At 36.6% G+C, this 16,284-nt stretch overlaps 1 protein-coding gene across 1 annotated transcript in view; it reads right to left on the reverse strand.

Moving 5' to 3' along the window:
- Window positions 1-16,284, reverse strand: part of COL24A1 (collagen type XXIV alpha 1 chain) — a 307,987-nt gene that overhangs the window by 286,891 nt on the left and 4,812 nt on the right. The window contains exons 3-4 of the mRNA XM_024565351.4: window positions 10,275-10,328; window positions 7,618-7,671 (exon numbers count right to left, since the gene is read on the reverse strand). Coding sequence (XP_024421119.2) covers window positions 7,618-7,671; window positions 10,275-10,328 — 108 coding nt within the window. The remainder of the gene's footprint in view (window positions 1-7,617; window positions 7,672-10,274; window positions 10,329-16,284) is intronic.

Consider the following 16,284-nt stretch of genomic DNA (forward strand, 5'->3'; position numbering starts at 1 on the left):
CATCAGAGGGTCTTCTGTCTAGGGAGGAAAACTCCCTAAGTTACTAGATCCATTAACATGTTAGAACAGACTTATCAGATTAGAGTCTACCCAATATAATGGAAAGAACACTGGGATTGGGAATGGAAAAACTGAAAAGGTCATTCATTCTTTCTGAAATTGAGATGACTCCTCTGTGAAATGGGAATAATAATACCTACTACATTAGCTTGCAATCTTTAGGATCAAATTCTCTATATATTATAAAGATGTCAGTAATTTGTATTAAAAATAAAGACATTAAAATAAATTTTACAACTATTGCCATTTTGAAAAGCAGACAACACAACTCTTGAATAAATTTTGATGAAGCTGCAAAATTTCAGTGAAAAAATTTGACACTAAAAATTTCAGAGTATGGATGAGCTAAATTGGGAGAGTACCATAAAGGAAACATTAAATGACATGATCTTGAGGTATCATCACCTGAATATTGTTATCTTATCATTGCTAATAACTACATAAACTTCATAATCTCAATTTTAAGTATTACACTCTAACTGTACTTCTATTTTTTTAGCTCCCTCTCTGCAAGCCCCCACAACATTAACAATTATTTGACCCACTGGAACTGCTAATACGGGATGCTACCATATTTTCAGTGTCTCATCCCCCTTATAGCCTCACTTCCAGTCTTCAACCAGCCTAAATACCAGGGTCTGACATAATAATCACCTTTTTTGTATACATAAATAACACCACTGCCTCTTTCTCCCTGTGTCTTTTAAGCTTACCTGGCAATTCTTAAGTCTAAACTCTCTACCTATTCTGACCCTATCTCCTAGCAGCTGAATGTGACTAAGAGAAAACAGTCATGCTGATCAATCTCACTTTAAATTTGTGACTTCTTACATTGATTAATTTCTCTTGCTTTTTGGTGTGTGCAAAAATTATCTTAGTCAATTCACTTTCCCATTTTCATAGATGATTATTTCATTACTCCTCTCTCTTCACTCTCAGCTGGTCTCTTGCTTTCAACTTTCATAAGCTCACAACCGAGTCCACTACCTCACTTAAATCTGTTCCACAATACTCTTCCTTCATAACCAAACTCACAATTCTCTCTTATCAGGGAATCATTGGTACACTGTCTTCTCTGCATTATTTTAATTTTTACTTCTCTCCAAATAATTGCCATCACTGAGCAAACACACTATAATTTCTTCCCTTAATAAAATAACTTTGCAAAGTCCATCAGCCAAGGAATTAAAGAAGTCACATTCATTCAGATGGGTAGAAGGGGCAGAAACACAGAGACACAAAATGGGTGGTCCCACATCCATGTGTGGTAGATAAAAATCAGTACTGATATCTCAGAAGCAAGGGATCCCAGCCCCACACCAGACCACAAAGCCCAGGGTTCCAATACCAGAAAGTTAAGTCCCCATAACTTCTGGCTGTAAAAAGCAGTGAGGGTTGGGGCAGCAGAAGAAACTGAGGGACTCTCAGGCATCTCCTCTTAAAGGGCCCACAATGGACTTAGAACTTAAGCAGGCTCACTCCCTCTGGGCTCCAGATCCAGGGCAGCAACTTGAAAGGCACCAGTGGTATACAGGAAAAGACTGAAGTGACTGGCATCACAGCGCATGCCAGAGGATAGCTTCCTCCCAGACAAAACTCCAGAGGCCAGACAGTGGCCATTATCCTTTTTCTGAGCCCTCCCCACACAGAGCCATAGAGCTGGAGCACTATATGTAAGACTCCATTAACCCGGTTCACACAGGTTTCCCTGCCCTGGCAAATACCTAAGGCTCTACCCCATCCAACTTACAGGTGTGCTTTTCTACACTAGGCCACACTATTAAGAGATACACTAGGCCACACTATTAAGAGAGGGAGTCAAAGCAGCTCTACCTAATACATGGAAACAAACACAAGGAGGCTGCCAAAATGAGGAGACACAGAAACATGGCCAAAATGAAAGAACAGAACAAACATCCAGAAAAAGAACTAAACAAAATAGAGATGAGCAATCTATCAGATGCAGAACTCAAACCACTGGTTATCAGGATGCTCAAGGAACTCATTGGGTACTTCAATTAGCATAAAGCAGACGCGGGCAGAAATGAAGTTTACACTAAGTAAAATAAAGAACAATTTGCAGGCAATGAATAGTGGAGTGGACGAAGCTGAGAATCAAATCAATGATTTAGAACATAAGGAAGAAAAAAAAAATCAACCAGAACAGCAAGAAGAATAAGAATGAAAAAAATGAGGACAGGGTAAGAAGCCTCTGGGACAATTTCAAATGTACAACATTCAAATCATAGGGGTGCTGGAAGGAGAAGAGAAAGAGCAAGAAATTGAAAATTATTTGAAAAAATAATAAAAGAAAACTTCCCTAATTTGGTGAAGGAAATAGACATACAAGCCCAGGAAGCAAAAGGAGTCCCAAACAAGATGGACAGAAAGAGACCTACACCAAGACATATCATAAATAAAAGTGCCAAAGATAAAGAGAAAATCTTAAAAGCAGCAAGAGAAAAGCAGACAGTTACCTACAAAGAAGTTCCATAAGACAGTCAGCTGAATTCTTAAAAGAAACTTTGCAGGTTAGAAGGGACTGGCAAGAAGTATTCAAAGTGATGAAAAGCAAGGACCTCCCCCTATCTATTTTGTACCGACCATTTATGCTTTTATTCCCTGTACCTTTTTCCCCATTCTCCCTCTCCCCCTCCCCACTGATAACACTCCATGTGATCTCCATTTCTGTGATTCTATTCCTGTTCTAGTTGTTTGCTTAGTTTTTTAAATTCAGTTGTTGATAATTGTGAGTTTGTTGTCAATTTACCATTCATATTTTTGACCTTATTCTTTTTCTTAGATAAATCCCTTAAACATTTTATATAATAAGGGCTTGGTGATGATGAACTCCTTTAACTCAACCTTATCTGGGAAGCACTTTATCTGCCCTTCCATTCTAAACCTTAGCTTTTCTGGATAGAGCAAACCTGGATGTAGGTCCTTGCCTTTCATGACTTTAAATTATTCTTTCCAGTCCTTTCTTGCCTGCAAGGTTTCTTTTGAGAAATCAGCTGATAGTCGAAACTATGAACATTAAAATGGCAATAAACCATCAACAATTGAATCTAAAAAACAAGCTAAGCAAACAAGCAAAGAAGAAACAAAATCATAGATATAGACATCATTTGGATGGTTACCAGTTGGCAGGAGAAAGGAGGAGATAGGGGAAAAGGTGCAGGGATTAAGAGGTACAAATTTGGTAGGTACAGAATAGACAGGGGGAGGTTAAGAACAGTACAGAAAATGGAGAAGCCAAAGAACTTACATGCATGACCCATGGACATGAACTACGGGGGGATTGCTGGAGGGAACGGGGGGCAATGGGTGGAGGGGAAAAATTGGGACAACTGCAATTGCATAATCAACAAAACATATTAAAAATAAAATATATTAATTAAAAATTTTTTAAAATTAAAAAAACTTTCCTTGAGCCAACATCTCACTTCTCTAATCACTACATTACTCCCTTTTAGAGCAAAACTCCTAGAAATTTGTCTCTTTTATCTAGGAGACTGCCTCTCCTTCCATTCTCTCTTGGACATATTCTACTCAAACTTTTGTCCCTTCTACTATCCTACCTCATCAGTCATTTTTGTCTTAGTCCCCTTTGCTAGTTCCTCTTATTTTTCCTAATATACTAAACTCTGGAGTACCTCAAGACTCAGTCCTCCGGTACTTCTCTGTCTACATTCATCCATAGGTGACCTCTTCAGTTCTATAGCTTTAAATTCCATATATATGCTGATGATTCTGAAATACATATTTTTGGCTATGACATCTCCCATGAACTCCAGATCCATATATCCTTTTTATATCTCCACTTGGATGTCAAATAGTCCTCTCAAATTAAAGATGTTCAAAAAGGAATTATTGTGAGTTCTGGTTCAGATAGTGGCAGAGTAGCATGTATGGGACTAATCCTCCTGCAAATAACAATTATAAAGTCAGAACAAGATACATAAAGTAACTATATGAATACACAGGAGAGCAGTCAGAAACAGAACACACTAGAGAGTACTCAGCTCCTGAAAGAATGAAACCACACTTGGTGTAGTACATATTTATACAGCTTGTCCCCTAGGGACACTCCCCAGACTGCACAGAGTAGCTAGAGTCAAGGAGAAAAACAGAGATCTTTTGGCTAATGGCATCAGAGGACAGTGTGGGGCTACCAGGATGACTGTAAATTGAGGGAGAAATTCCTAGAAAGAAAGAAAAAGTACAGTTTCCTCCAAAACCTGGATATAGACTCTCTTTAATTCTTGGCTGATCCTGACACATGGTAGATTCCAAAGAGATCAGCAGAAGGCAACAACCGGAGGCTGAAAGAATTGAACATAAATTCAGCTGCTGGCCACCACCAGGGGAATAGTTTGGGGTTTGAGCCACATTACTTTAGAGGGACACAGTAAATACCTTATAAACTTTAAAATAGCCTTATAAATAGAACACATTTCTACAAATTTTAAGGTATTTTCATTCATAAGAGCCATATGATTTTTATTTTATTTAACAGATAATAAATGTAGTATTCTCAGTAAAAGTTGCACTTCTAACTGGCCTAGTACCTTAATAAATAGCTCCGCTAAGAAAAGGGAAATATTAGTTTCTGAAGTATCAGCTATGTACAAGCACTATACCAGGTACTTTATGTGCTTCGTATCATTTAACTTATGAGGTACCTTTTGGTTCTAACAATTCTTATAAAGCACATTAATCCTAATATGTTTGTAAAAAGGTTCCATCATGAACTGCATTTCCCATTTCAGTTAAACGTTTTTGTAAGAGCCTTAATTTGCTCTTTTGGTAGATTCAGGTAACCCCCTTCAGACATGGGGAGATGGCTCCTTATACAAGTGGCAAGATGACTTTTTATATAATTTTCTTAGAGGTCAATAATTCCACCTATGTCATTCTTGCTAAACAATAACCAAGAAAAGAAAAATAACTGGAATTGTCTTTACATTCTAAATTCTCTTAACTTAAAAGATATCTTTATTTCCTGAAGGAAAATAAATCCTGTGGTTACATGTCAAAATTTCTTGTCAAATTGAAGTTAAGAACAATCTAACAATGGTCAGGGGGGAGTGGGGAGGGGACAGTGAGGAGAGGGGATTACAGGAACTACTATAAAAGACACATGGACAAAATCAAGGGGGAGGGTGGGGGAGGGAGGGGGGTTCAGCTGGGGTGGGGTGGAGGGATGGGGAGAAAAGGCACACAACTGTAATTGAATAACAATAAAAAATTAAAATTAAAAAAAATTCTTGTCAAGAGCATTTAATCTGCTTTTTTTCCCACATTGACCTGAATAAATATTCTAAAAGGATTATAAAGTATAAAACTTAAGTGTTCTATTAATCCTGATTAATCCAAATGCATGTTAAATATCTAGGAAAATTGGTTTTACAAACCGCACACTACAAGCTTTATTTGATGCCTTTAAACAGAGTGGTGACTTTTAACACCTGCCACAGATCCAATGTTCTCCACAAGTATGTGCAGTTAAAACAGGTCAGCTTGGGCTATTTTGGACATAATTATCAAATTATTAAATCAAGTATGAATTAAAGACTAATATTCAGGTTTCTAAGAGAAGTCCCCCAGAGGTGTAAGTAGTCATTTTAAAATTAAAAGTAGGTTTTTAAAAATCCCTCATATATGACTTCATAAAAATATTTTATTAGTGAACAGTTATAGTCAAAATTATGCCCACATTACTACTAAATAGAATATTGAAGAAAAACATCTTAAGATTCAAATTTTCATCTTTCCTATCATTTTTCCAAGGACACATATTCATACTAGTCAATACTGAAAAATACACTGTTTTCTAAATCGTAGGACAGAGATAATTTTTATTTGATATGAAGTTCTTCATTTTCTCAAATACTTTCTCCTGAATATGTATGCACAGTATAAGAAGTCAACTAAATGAAAGGCTTCCCACTATATCTTCATCTCTCCTCACCCTATTCTCTATATTTTTATTTGTTTGTCTCCAGTACATAACTGTGCACTACTTGCTGAGGTAAGGAAAGGGGGAGAATACAAGCCATGTGGAAATGGCCTCCTCTACCCCCACCTTCCTTCGTGTTGTGGAGAAGAGGCTGTTGGGACAGTGAGCCCCCTGGTGCTTCAGCCCTGAGGAGAAACATGAGCTGGGCCTTCACAGCCACTTTAACCTTCAACTGGTCTAAATATCTTTAAAATCCCCACATGGAGCCTGAAGGACTAAGGAATCACACATTAAAAAGCAAGCTTCTGTCTTCTTTAGAAGTTGTCTGTCTTTCCTCTCACTGTTACACATTCAGACGAGTTAAACTGGTCTTTTTTCTCTTTGAGACATCTTTATTGAACTCAAGACACGGTTGGCAATGATGAGAAACTTTAGGAAATTTAGGTTTCAATTATCCTAGCTACTACACACTATTTTTATTACTTATTAATAATGCTATGACATGTTAGTGCCATGTGAAGTGCTTTACTCACATTAATTTATCTTCCCTTCTCTTCAGTCCTATGAGGATGCGCTATGATTTCCCCATTTTATAGAGGAGAAGAGTGAATCTTAAAGAGGCTAGGAAAGTCATTTGCTTCTAGTCATACAATCCAAGAAAGCTAACACTTGAACCCAGATCTCTTGGACTCCAAAATCTCTGTCCTTAACCCCTATCCTATATGGTTACAAGTTTACTTCTGAGTGCAATCATTAATAAGCAGAGGGGTTATTAATGACCCTAAAAGATTCATGAAGTTACAGGCAACCAAGACTTTAATATTTATCTAATCCCATATATTTGATGGGATTTATTTTATATACATATACAAATTATATATAAAACTAAATTTTATATATATATATATATATATATATATATATATATATATATATATATACATATACATACACACACACACACACATACACACACATTTAGTTCTTTATCCATTCCCATACCTCCTCTCAGGGCAACCAGCCTGGTATAATATCCCTTTTTTCTATGCTCACACTACTGCCTATCACATAATTATCCATGATACTACTACCATATATTAATGTATGCTCATATATATATATAGGCATTTGATACATCTAGATTAGTTGTTTTCATAAAAACTTGATCATCCTATAAACATTATCCTCACAGATCTTTTTTCAAGTGAAAATATTAGGGAAGGGTGGAGCAGGGAAATAAATGATATTTTATTTCCTCAGTATTTGTACATTAAAATGGCCTTGATTTAAGGTAAACTACTCAAATCATAATCTGTATATTTCAAAGGTTTCCATGCATTGCCATCATATTGTGACAATAAAGACTTGGTAATACCAAAGCGGACCTATATCTGTCTTCACCACTAACCAGAGAAATTCAAGTGCATTGGCTTCCAGAGGCACCCAGCTCTCTGCCACGCTAAGACAACCCTGGTGAAGAATCAAAAACCATGCTCTGGAGATAACAGAGATCCTCAATGTCCCAGGATTGGCTTTAAAAGTTAATGACCTTTAGTTTCAGGAAAGTCATGCAATACTCTCTAGTAATCACTCACCTTTGGACCTGGTAATCCAGGTAACCCAGGATTTCCATGTGGCCCTGGTATGCCCTGAAAATAGAGAAAAGTAAGATCATTTTTACAATAGATCTAGATACAAATAACAGGCAGTGTTTATTACAACATTCCAGTAATATTTCATACTATAATTTCATTAAAATGAATATTAATTTTCTTTTTTACAAACTTCTTTACATTTTAGCCTTAAGAAGAGAGGGCCTAAGCATCCTTTACATCTGTGGCTTCAAAACATTGTCCGCAGGTGTTTACCTCTCTGCATACCACCCCTATCTCTAGTCACATTTCTTGGTATTACTGCTAAAAGCCTCAAGAGTAAGAAGCCTAAAACTAACAAATTTCAATTGTTTACTTGCACCTCTTAACCCATGTTAACTCTTTTTGCATTTAGGTTTTTGCTTATGTTATCATGTATGCCTTAAAGACTTACTTCATATAATCTTGCCCCCTACACCTACCCAAATCATTCTGAGCTCTCACCTCACTTCTAAATCCTAGCTCTATCAGCAGGAAGTGACTTCTCTTTCCTACTAACTTACATAGAAATTGCTACATGTAAAATTCATTTGCAATTAATTAAATATATGTTGCCTTGAGATATTTCTTATACTATTGCAATCTGTTACTTAAATATGTTATTGCTATTTTAACTACCTTATGACATGCATTATTTAGTTACAGGATTATGAATTCTTTGAAGAGAATCTTTTTAATATTATTAGCATAGTACTTAGCACATACTAGCCATTCAATGAATGTTTGTCAATTTGAATTTAATAATGCTTCTATTTACTGAGTACCTACTATGTGCAAGTAACTGTGTTAATGCTTCATATTTCTTATTACTAATCCTTATAACATCCCTGCAAGGAGGTTATTTTTACTCCTCCTTACAAATGAGAGATCAGAAGCTCACATAATCAGCACGTAGATGAACTAAGATTCACCCCCAGGAAGCCTTCCAGGTCTCTAGGTCCCCTATACTCAGTTGGATTTGGTATCCACCTCTGTGCTCTTCAGTCATACCTTTACTTTAACATATAACATATAGTTAAAAATTAAATATCTGTCTTTTCAATTCTGAATTGAGAAAGCATTGTGTTTCAGAGAGAGACATGTCAGCAATGCAAATATTGAAGTTACACCTAGTAAGATTAACACTAAAGAAAAAAGATTAGATTTTGTAGCATAGCCATTTCTAACATGCAGAAAATAAATTTTGGTAAAGCAGATGGAAAAATTTGTGGGGAATTACAAATTACTTGTAGATATAAGAGCAATGGATATAAACTATTATTTCACAAAGCTTAGTAGTGCAAGAGTGAGCCAGGACAATGAATGACTTTAGGAAAAATTAATAACAATGAAAGTTTGGGATTTTTAAAAACGAGGATAATTTGTTGGTTGTTGCCAAACTAAATAAAATCTAGGGAGAGAAGATATGTGGACTTGCAAGTTTTAAGTCAAATAACTGAAGGTAAAATTAGGAACACAAATGTAATCATTAGCCTTAACAAGAGAAATATTGTTCCTTCCTTAAAGGAAGGCGGATTGGACAAATAAATGAAAAAAAAAAAAGATGGAAATTGGTGGGGGAAAGTGCTGTCTCATGAGAATAGACGGGAGTTCAGAAACTGAAGGCCATGCTGTGGGAGAAAGGCCTTAGCGTGGAGAGCGAATGCAGTTAGGGCATAGACGGACTGGGCCTCTCAGAGCAGTGGGGTCGTGTCTCCTGACAGAGAGGAAGGCGGGTGGATGGTTTCCAGGCAGGAAAGAGTGAACAAGGTTTAGAACACACTCTGGGAGGAAAGTGCTGAGAAATAAAAGAAATAGTAAGTCACACCTGGAGCCCGGGAGCATTCATCTCAGGCTTCGTATGGACAAGGGTTTGATGTGAATATGGACAACTTGAAGTGCTATTTTAGGGTAGTTTTTCTTTACATTGTTTGTAGGATAAATAAAAATCAGGATAGAAGATGGATTGCATATGGTATTTGCATTTGTCGTTATGACAAAAGCCTTGTGCTTTATGACTTGTGACACACAGTCACAATTCTTTTCCTAACTCTTTGAAGAATTTCTGTTAGTAAAAAAACTCCACATTTATTCTTCACTTTGAGAGAAACTAGTTCTAACACAGCAATAAATCTTTTGTTGGACCTGTGTAATGTGAGAAACTACTGCTGATCCTTAAGGCAGCTTTTTCCTCAGGACAAATATTTTTCTAGTCAATAGCTCTACTATTTTCCACTATGTAATCCAGGAATGTACTGTTTTAAGGCAGCCCACTCCTCTTCATTTCCCAAAGTAAATGAACCCCACCTTGGACTATCAAGTACAGATGAGATCATTTTGCAGCTAAGAAGACTGTTACAAGTAGCACTGGAACAGCCACTAATCTACAAATTTGATAATCTTTCTTGGGCATGTTCATAGAGAATGCATTGGCTGGGTGTTTATACTCAAATAAACAAGCTGCACGTGTTCTTAAGCTCCTCTTGAATTGGCAAAGGTATGGCTAAGTTTGAGATCCAGGCAGGTTTCCAAAGAGAGTACATACTGTACAATACTAGAAAAACCGTCCTGGAAAGTTACTAATTCGAACAGCATGTGGGAAATGGAATCCATCTACTCACCCGTGGACCTCTCTTGCCTGTTGGACCTGGGATACCTGCGGGACCAGGTGGACCCTTGGAAAACAAATGTCAAAATGTTAGGCAAGATAACAGACACATCTTTTCTCACAAGTCTTATTAAGATTCTTTCTTTAGGTCTCTTTTTCAGTCCCCAGTTACCAGCTGATGATGATTTTAAAGTAACAGGAATTCCCTCACCCTAATCAGCAGGGCTGAGTTGAAACTCAAGTGTCCTCTTTAATCTGGGCAGAAATGGCAGCAGGAAGTCTATGACTTATGGTTATAGGCGCTGGATCTGGTTTTTACAGGGACCACAACTGGTAGTTTTGTGGGTGATTTTTACCTAAATTTACTTTTACTACTGAAGGAGGAATTCAATTTAGGGTTTGGAGACCAGCAATGACTGGTTTTCTTCAAACACACTTCAGAAGAAGACCTGCCTTGAAAACTTAAAGCACTGACCGTTTTATGCTGTTTTAAAAGACTTATACGAGGGATATGTGTAATGTATTAAACTGTTATGATGAGCTACTTCTAGCATATTCAGCAATAAATCTGCCTTATACAAAATTCAGTATACCAGAAGGTCACTAATAGAGTTAAATGGTTTGTAAAACAAAGTATGAAAGGAAAAACTGACCAAATTTTTAAGTCTTCTGGGTTTTTTAAATGTTGTTAAATATATCAAATAAGATATAGGAAACTACTTCTTTGCTTTCTCATGTAATGCCTTATATCATCCTTTTCACTTATTTTAATAATCAATTGTGGAAGAATAAATGTTTGCTTGGGATATGGTTAGTACATACTCATCTGTTCAGACATTCAATTGTTGTTGAGCACTCTGCTGATAATGGCATTATTCTTGGTGTCCATAGAGCATACACATATTCCATTTTATAAATATTCATTCATTATTGCAGGAAAAATAGTATGAGCTTTGAAATTATACATATCAAGGTTAAATTACTAGCTTTACCATTAACATTAACAAGGACCGTGACCTAACAATCCTCATTTTTATGTAACTTTTTACTCTTTGAAACTTTTTTCATTATTGATATTATAGTCATTTTGCAGTTTTCTAACTCTTTATATATTTCAAACTGTCCATTTTCCTTTATTTTTTCCTTCTCCTACCACTTAACTTGATAAAAAAAAAATCATTCATGCATTTCATAACATTGAGAGAGAAGTACTATTTCTAGTCAACCCCATACTGAGGAAATTCTCCTTCCTGAGCCATTCAAATGTTTTAACAGCTATTATTATATCACTAGATTCCACCATGAATTGACTTTCACTTATTTTTTAAAGATTAAAATTCTTTTCAAATTAGTTCTGGTTTTGCTGTTATAATCAGAAGTTAATAGCCATTGATTTGAATTATTTCCCCCAAAATAAGAACTAAAGATGAAAATCTAAATGGAAAATTAAAAGAAATGTCTACTTTGATTTATTGCCTTATTACACTGCTTTGTGAAAAAAGAAACCACTATTTCATTCACATTGAAAAGGCAGCTAATATTAAAGTTAATATTAGATACTGGGGAATAAAAGTATATCTCATATGTGATTAAAATGTTTGAGTTGTTTAATGAGCATTAAATAAAAATCAATTTTAAATTATCTTGTGCTCCTAAATCTCTGACAATGGGTTATTAATAGGTATTTTCTAGAAGCCATAGAGGCAAAGTAATTTTATATAGCATGCATTTTGAGAAGAATAAATTATTTCCTATAAATAAAGTTAAGAACTAGAAAAAGGACTTCTGGCCAAGATGGAGGTGTAGGTAGACACACTGTGCCTCCTCGCACAACCAAAAGAAGGACAACAATTTAAAACAAAAAACAACCAGAACTGACAGAAAATCAAACTGTATGGAAGTCCAACAACCAAGGAGATAAACAAGAAACATTCATCCAGACTGGTAGGCGGGGCGGAGACAGGCAGCTGGGCAGAGAGGACTCACAGAAAGGCGGCAGCTGGCAGATCCCGTGAGGTGGCAGATTGTGGAATGGGGCAGGCCAGGCTGCAGCTAGCAGACCCCACAAGGTGGTGGCTGGCAGACCCTGTGGCCCCACATTCACACATAGATAGACTGGGAGGAACGGCGGGGGAGCGAAACAGACTGCGCAACCCAGGGATCCAGCACAGGGGAAATAAAGCCTCAAACCTCTGATTGAAAACACCCGTGGGGGTAAAGGTGGCAGTGGGAGAAACTCCCAGCTTCACAGGAGAGTTCGTTGGAGAGACTCACAGGGGCCTACAGTTTACACAAACTCACCCACTCGGGAATCAGCACCAGAGGGGCCCAATTTGATTATGGGTAGCGAAGGGAGTGACTGACATACGGCAGAGAGTGGAGTGGGCACCACTGCTCCCTCTTGGCCCCTCCCCCATGTACAGCATCACGGCACAGCAACCAGCATTACCCCGCCCTAGTGAACATCTAAGGCTCCACCCCTTTACGTAACAGGCATACCAAGACAAAAAAAAAATGGCCCAAATGAAAGAACAGATCAAAGCTCCAGAAATAATACAACTAAGCAATGAAGAGATAGCCAACCTATCAGATGCACAGTTCAAAACACTGGTAATTAGGATGCTCACAGAATTGGTTGAATTTGGTCGAAAACTAGATGAGAAAATGAAGGCTATGCTAAGAGAGACAAAGGAAAATGTACAGGGAACTAATAGTGATGCGAAGGAAACTGGGAGTCAAATCAACGGTGTGGACCAGAAGGAAGAAAGAAACATCCAACCAGAAAAGAATGAAGAAACAAGAATTTGGAAAAATGAGGAGAGGCTTAGGAACCTCCAGGACAGCTTGAAATGTTCCAACATCCGAATTATAGGGGTGCCAGAAGGAGAAGAGGAAGAACAAAAAATGGAAAACTTATTTGAACAAATAATGAAGGAGAACTTCCCCAGTCTGGCAAAGGAAATAGACTTCCGGGAAGTCCAGGAAGCTCAGAGAGTCCCAAAGAAGCTGGACCCAAGGAGGAACACACCAAGGCACATCATAATTACATTAGCCAAGATTACACAGAAGGAGAGAATCTTAGAAGCAGCAAGAGAAAAGGAAACAGTTACCTACAAAGGAGTTCCCATAAGACTGTCAGCTGATTTCTCCAAAGAGACCTTACAGGCAAGAAGGGGCTGGAAAGAAGTATTCCAAGTCATGAAAGGCAAGGACCTACATCCAAGATTACTGTATCCAGCAAAGCTTTCATTTAGAATGGAAGGGAAGATAAAGTGCTTCTCAGATAAGGTCAAGTTAAAGGAGTTCATCATCACCAAGCCCTTATTATATGAAATGTCAAAGGGAGTTACCTAAGAAAAAGAAGATCAAAAATAGGAACAGTAAAATGACAGCAAACTCACAGTTATTAACAACCACACCTAAAACAAAAACAAGAGCAAACTAGGCAAACAACTAGAACAGGAACAGAACCATAGAGATGGAGATCACATGGAGGGCTGTCAATAGGGGAGTGGGAGGTGGAGAGGGGGGGAAAGGTACAGAGAATAAGTAGCATAAATGGTAGGTAGAAAATAGACAGGGGGAGGGTAAGAATAGTGTAGGAAATGTAGAAGCCAAAGAACTTATATGTATGACCCATGGACATGAACTAAACGGGGGGGGGGAGGGATGTGGAAGGGAGGGGGTAGGCAGGTTGAAGGGGGGGAAATGGGACAACTGTAATAGCATAATCAATAAATATATTTTTTAAATTTTTTTTAAATTGTAAAAAAAAGAACTAGAAAAAGCACTTTACCTTTCAGATTATTGATTGTTAAGAGAAAGTATAACTCAATCAAAGAGCAATGGTTTTTCAATCATTCAATCTAGATTCCAGTCACACCTCAATCATTTGCTAGCTAAATGACCTTGGACAAGTCACACTTTCTTAGCCTTAGTTTCCTCATCTTTAAATACTGATGATTAAAACCTACATTTCAGGGTTATTGTGAGCATTGAAGATTTTTTATATAAAACATCTGTCACTATGTGTAATATGTAGTGGTTAACCCGTAAACTATAGAGTAATTAATTTTTTTAAAAGTGTAGGTGTGACACAGCAAGCACTCAGTATTGGTTATAATATTATTATTACTAGGGTAATATATATACTAAAGCAAATGTATTTACTACATCAATACTTTTAAGAGATAGTAATGCCTGCTCAATTAATCTTGGAAGTTCTGCATTTAAAATTCTTTTTTTTAATTCATTTACTCAGTCAACAAATATTAGTAAATATTAGTAACTTACATTCTAGATTTAAAAAAACAGTAACAGGTAAACACATAATTACACAGTTTACTTAATGAAGAAGAAAAAGAACAAGTAACTAAGAGGGAGATTAACACAGTGAACCCAATTTATATTGCGGTACCAGAGAAGGCTAGAAAGGTTAAGTTAGACCTAAAAGATGAATAGGAGAAAATAAAAGTCCACAAGATAGAAATAAGATGAATGAGGGCATGAGTAAATAAAAATGAAACAAACAAAAAAACATAGTCTTATTAAAGAACTGAAAGAAGGCTAATAGTGACAGTAAGAAAAAGTAGAACACGATGTGGTTGCTGAGACAAGCAGGGTCCAGAACACATCTGATTCACAGGGCATGATAGAGAGTTTCTGATTTATTCTAAGTGCTTTATTTTTCTGCCACTGAAAAGTTAAGGCACATAAATGACATGATCTGATTCATGTTTTTAAAAAGATCACTAGAGAATTTATGTAAAAAAACATTTTTAAACCACCCTCCATCCCTCAAAACCCACTGAAAACAACAAAAATTATCAAAAGATGAAAACATCATCTCGAATGAAATGAGAAAAGAACCACAACCACAAACCACAAAACATGAAGGTTATCTTCCAAATACAGAGAAACTCTGCTGTAAGAAAAGATGTTGAGAGATGACCCAAAACAAAACAAAACAAAACAAAACAAAACCTTCTCAAACCTTGGACAGGCTACAGATACCTAAATGTTTATCCGTTTTAAAAGTTCATTCAAACAATCCTTTGACTACAGTGATGAGGTTTAAAGAAAGGTGAAAGCCACAGGAGATATAATTCATGACCCAGTAAAGACCCAGGTCCAAATAGTCAAAAGGAAGGAAGGTTGAGCTGAAGAGGAAGAACCTATCATTTTTAAGCTATCTAACCAAATCTGCTAACCTGAGGAGATTTCTAGGGGATAAAAGACAAGAATAGGAATCCTCATATCACTTACCAGAGAGCCTTTGATACAAAGGGCTTCACAACAAATTGTACATGACATGAGAGGAGAGATGTGTCTCAGGAGAGGGCAAAATAAATATGATAAGATGATGTTTAAGGCAGCAACCTAAATTTGAATCTCTGTACCACTCCACGTTACTTCTTTTTGCCTATACCTATACTGTTCTAAAACAAATAGTGGCCTAGATAGAGTCATCTTTATTTAAAAATTGAGTAATAACTAGGAAGAAGCCAAAAAAGGACCTATGCATAGGTATTGAGGAGAGGGGGAAGCATGAGGGTAGAAACATAAAAGTAGAGTAAAAACATTTACAAGAGGAATTAATTGCTCTATGCAACAGAGAAAAGGTTCAGTCATATAATTCACTATAGATTCAAAGAATTTCAAAATGCCAATTTTCTATAAAAAGAGAGCTCAAAGAAAAGTTATAAGAGATAAAAATAACAACCAAGGTAATGAAATGAACCAAAAGAGTTAAAGAAAGATACAAAAGAGCAAAAAAGAAACCATTGCAGATGGAAGCCATGTCAGAAGCAATAAAAACTGGTGAAATACAACTGAAAAATCAATAAAGCTATATGGATGTAGGATAACTGAATTTACACAAAATGAAATAGAAAAGAGCAATCAGGCTACAGATATCTGTAAATACTTTGAACACAAAGGACATGCAACATAAGTAGATCAGTGTGTCTAAAGAACATTAAAAAGTGGGAAAATGCTTGAAAATATAAGGGGAGACTTTTCTA

This window comes from Desmodus rotundus, chromosome 3 (genome assembly GCF_022682495.2).
Source record: "Desmodus rotundus isolate HL8 chromosome 3, HLdesRot8A.1, whole genome shotgun sequence".
Lineage (NCBI taxonomy): Eukaryota > Metazoa > Chordata > Mammalia > Chiroptera > Phyllostomidae > Desmodus > Desmodus rotundus.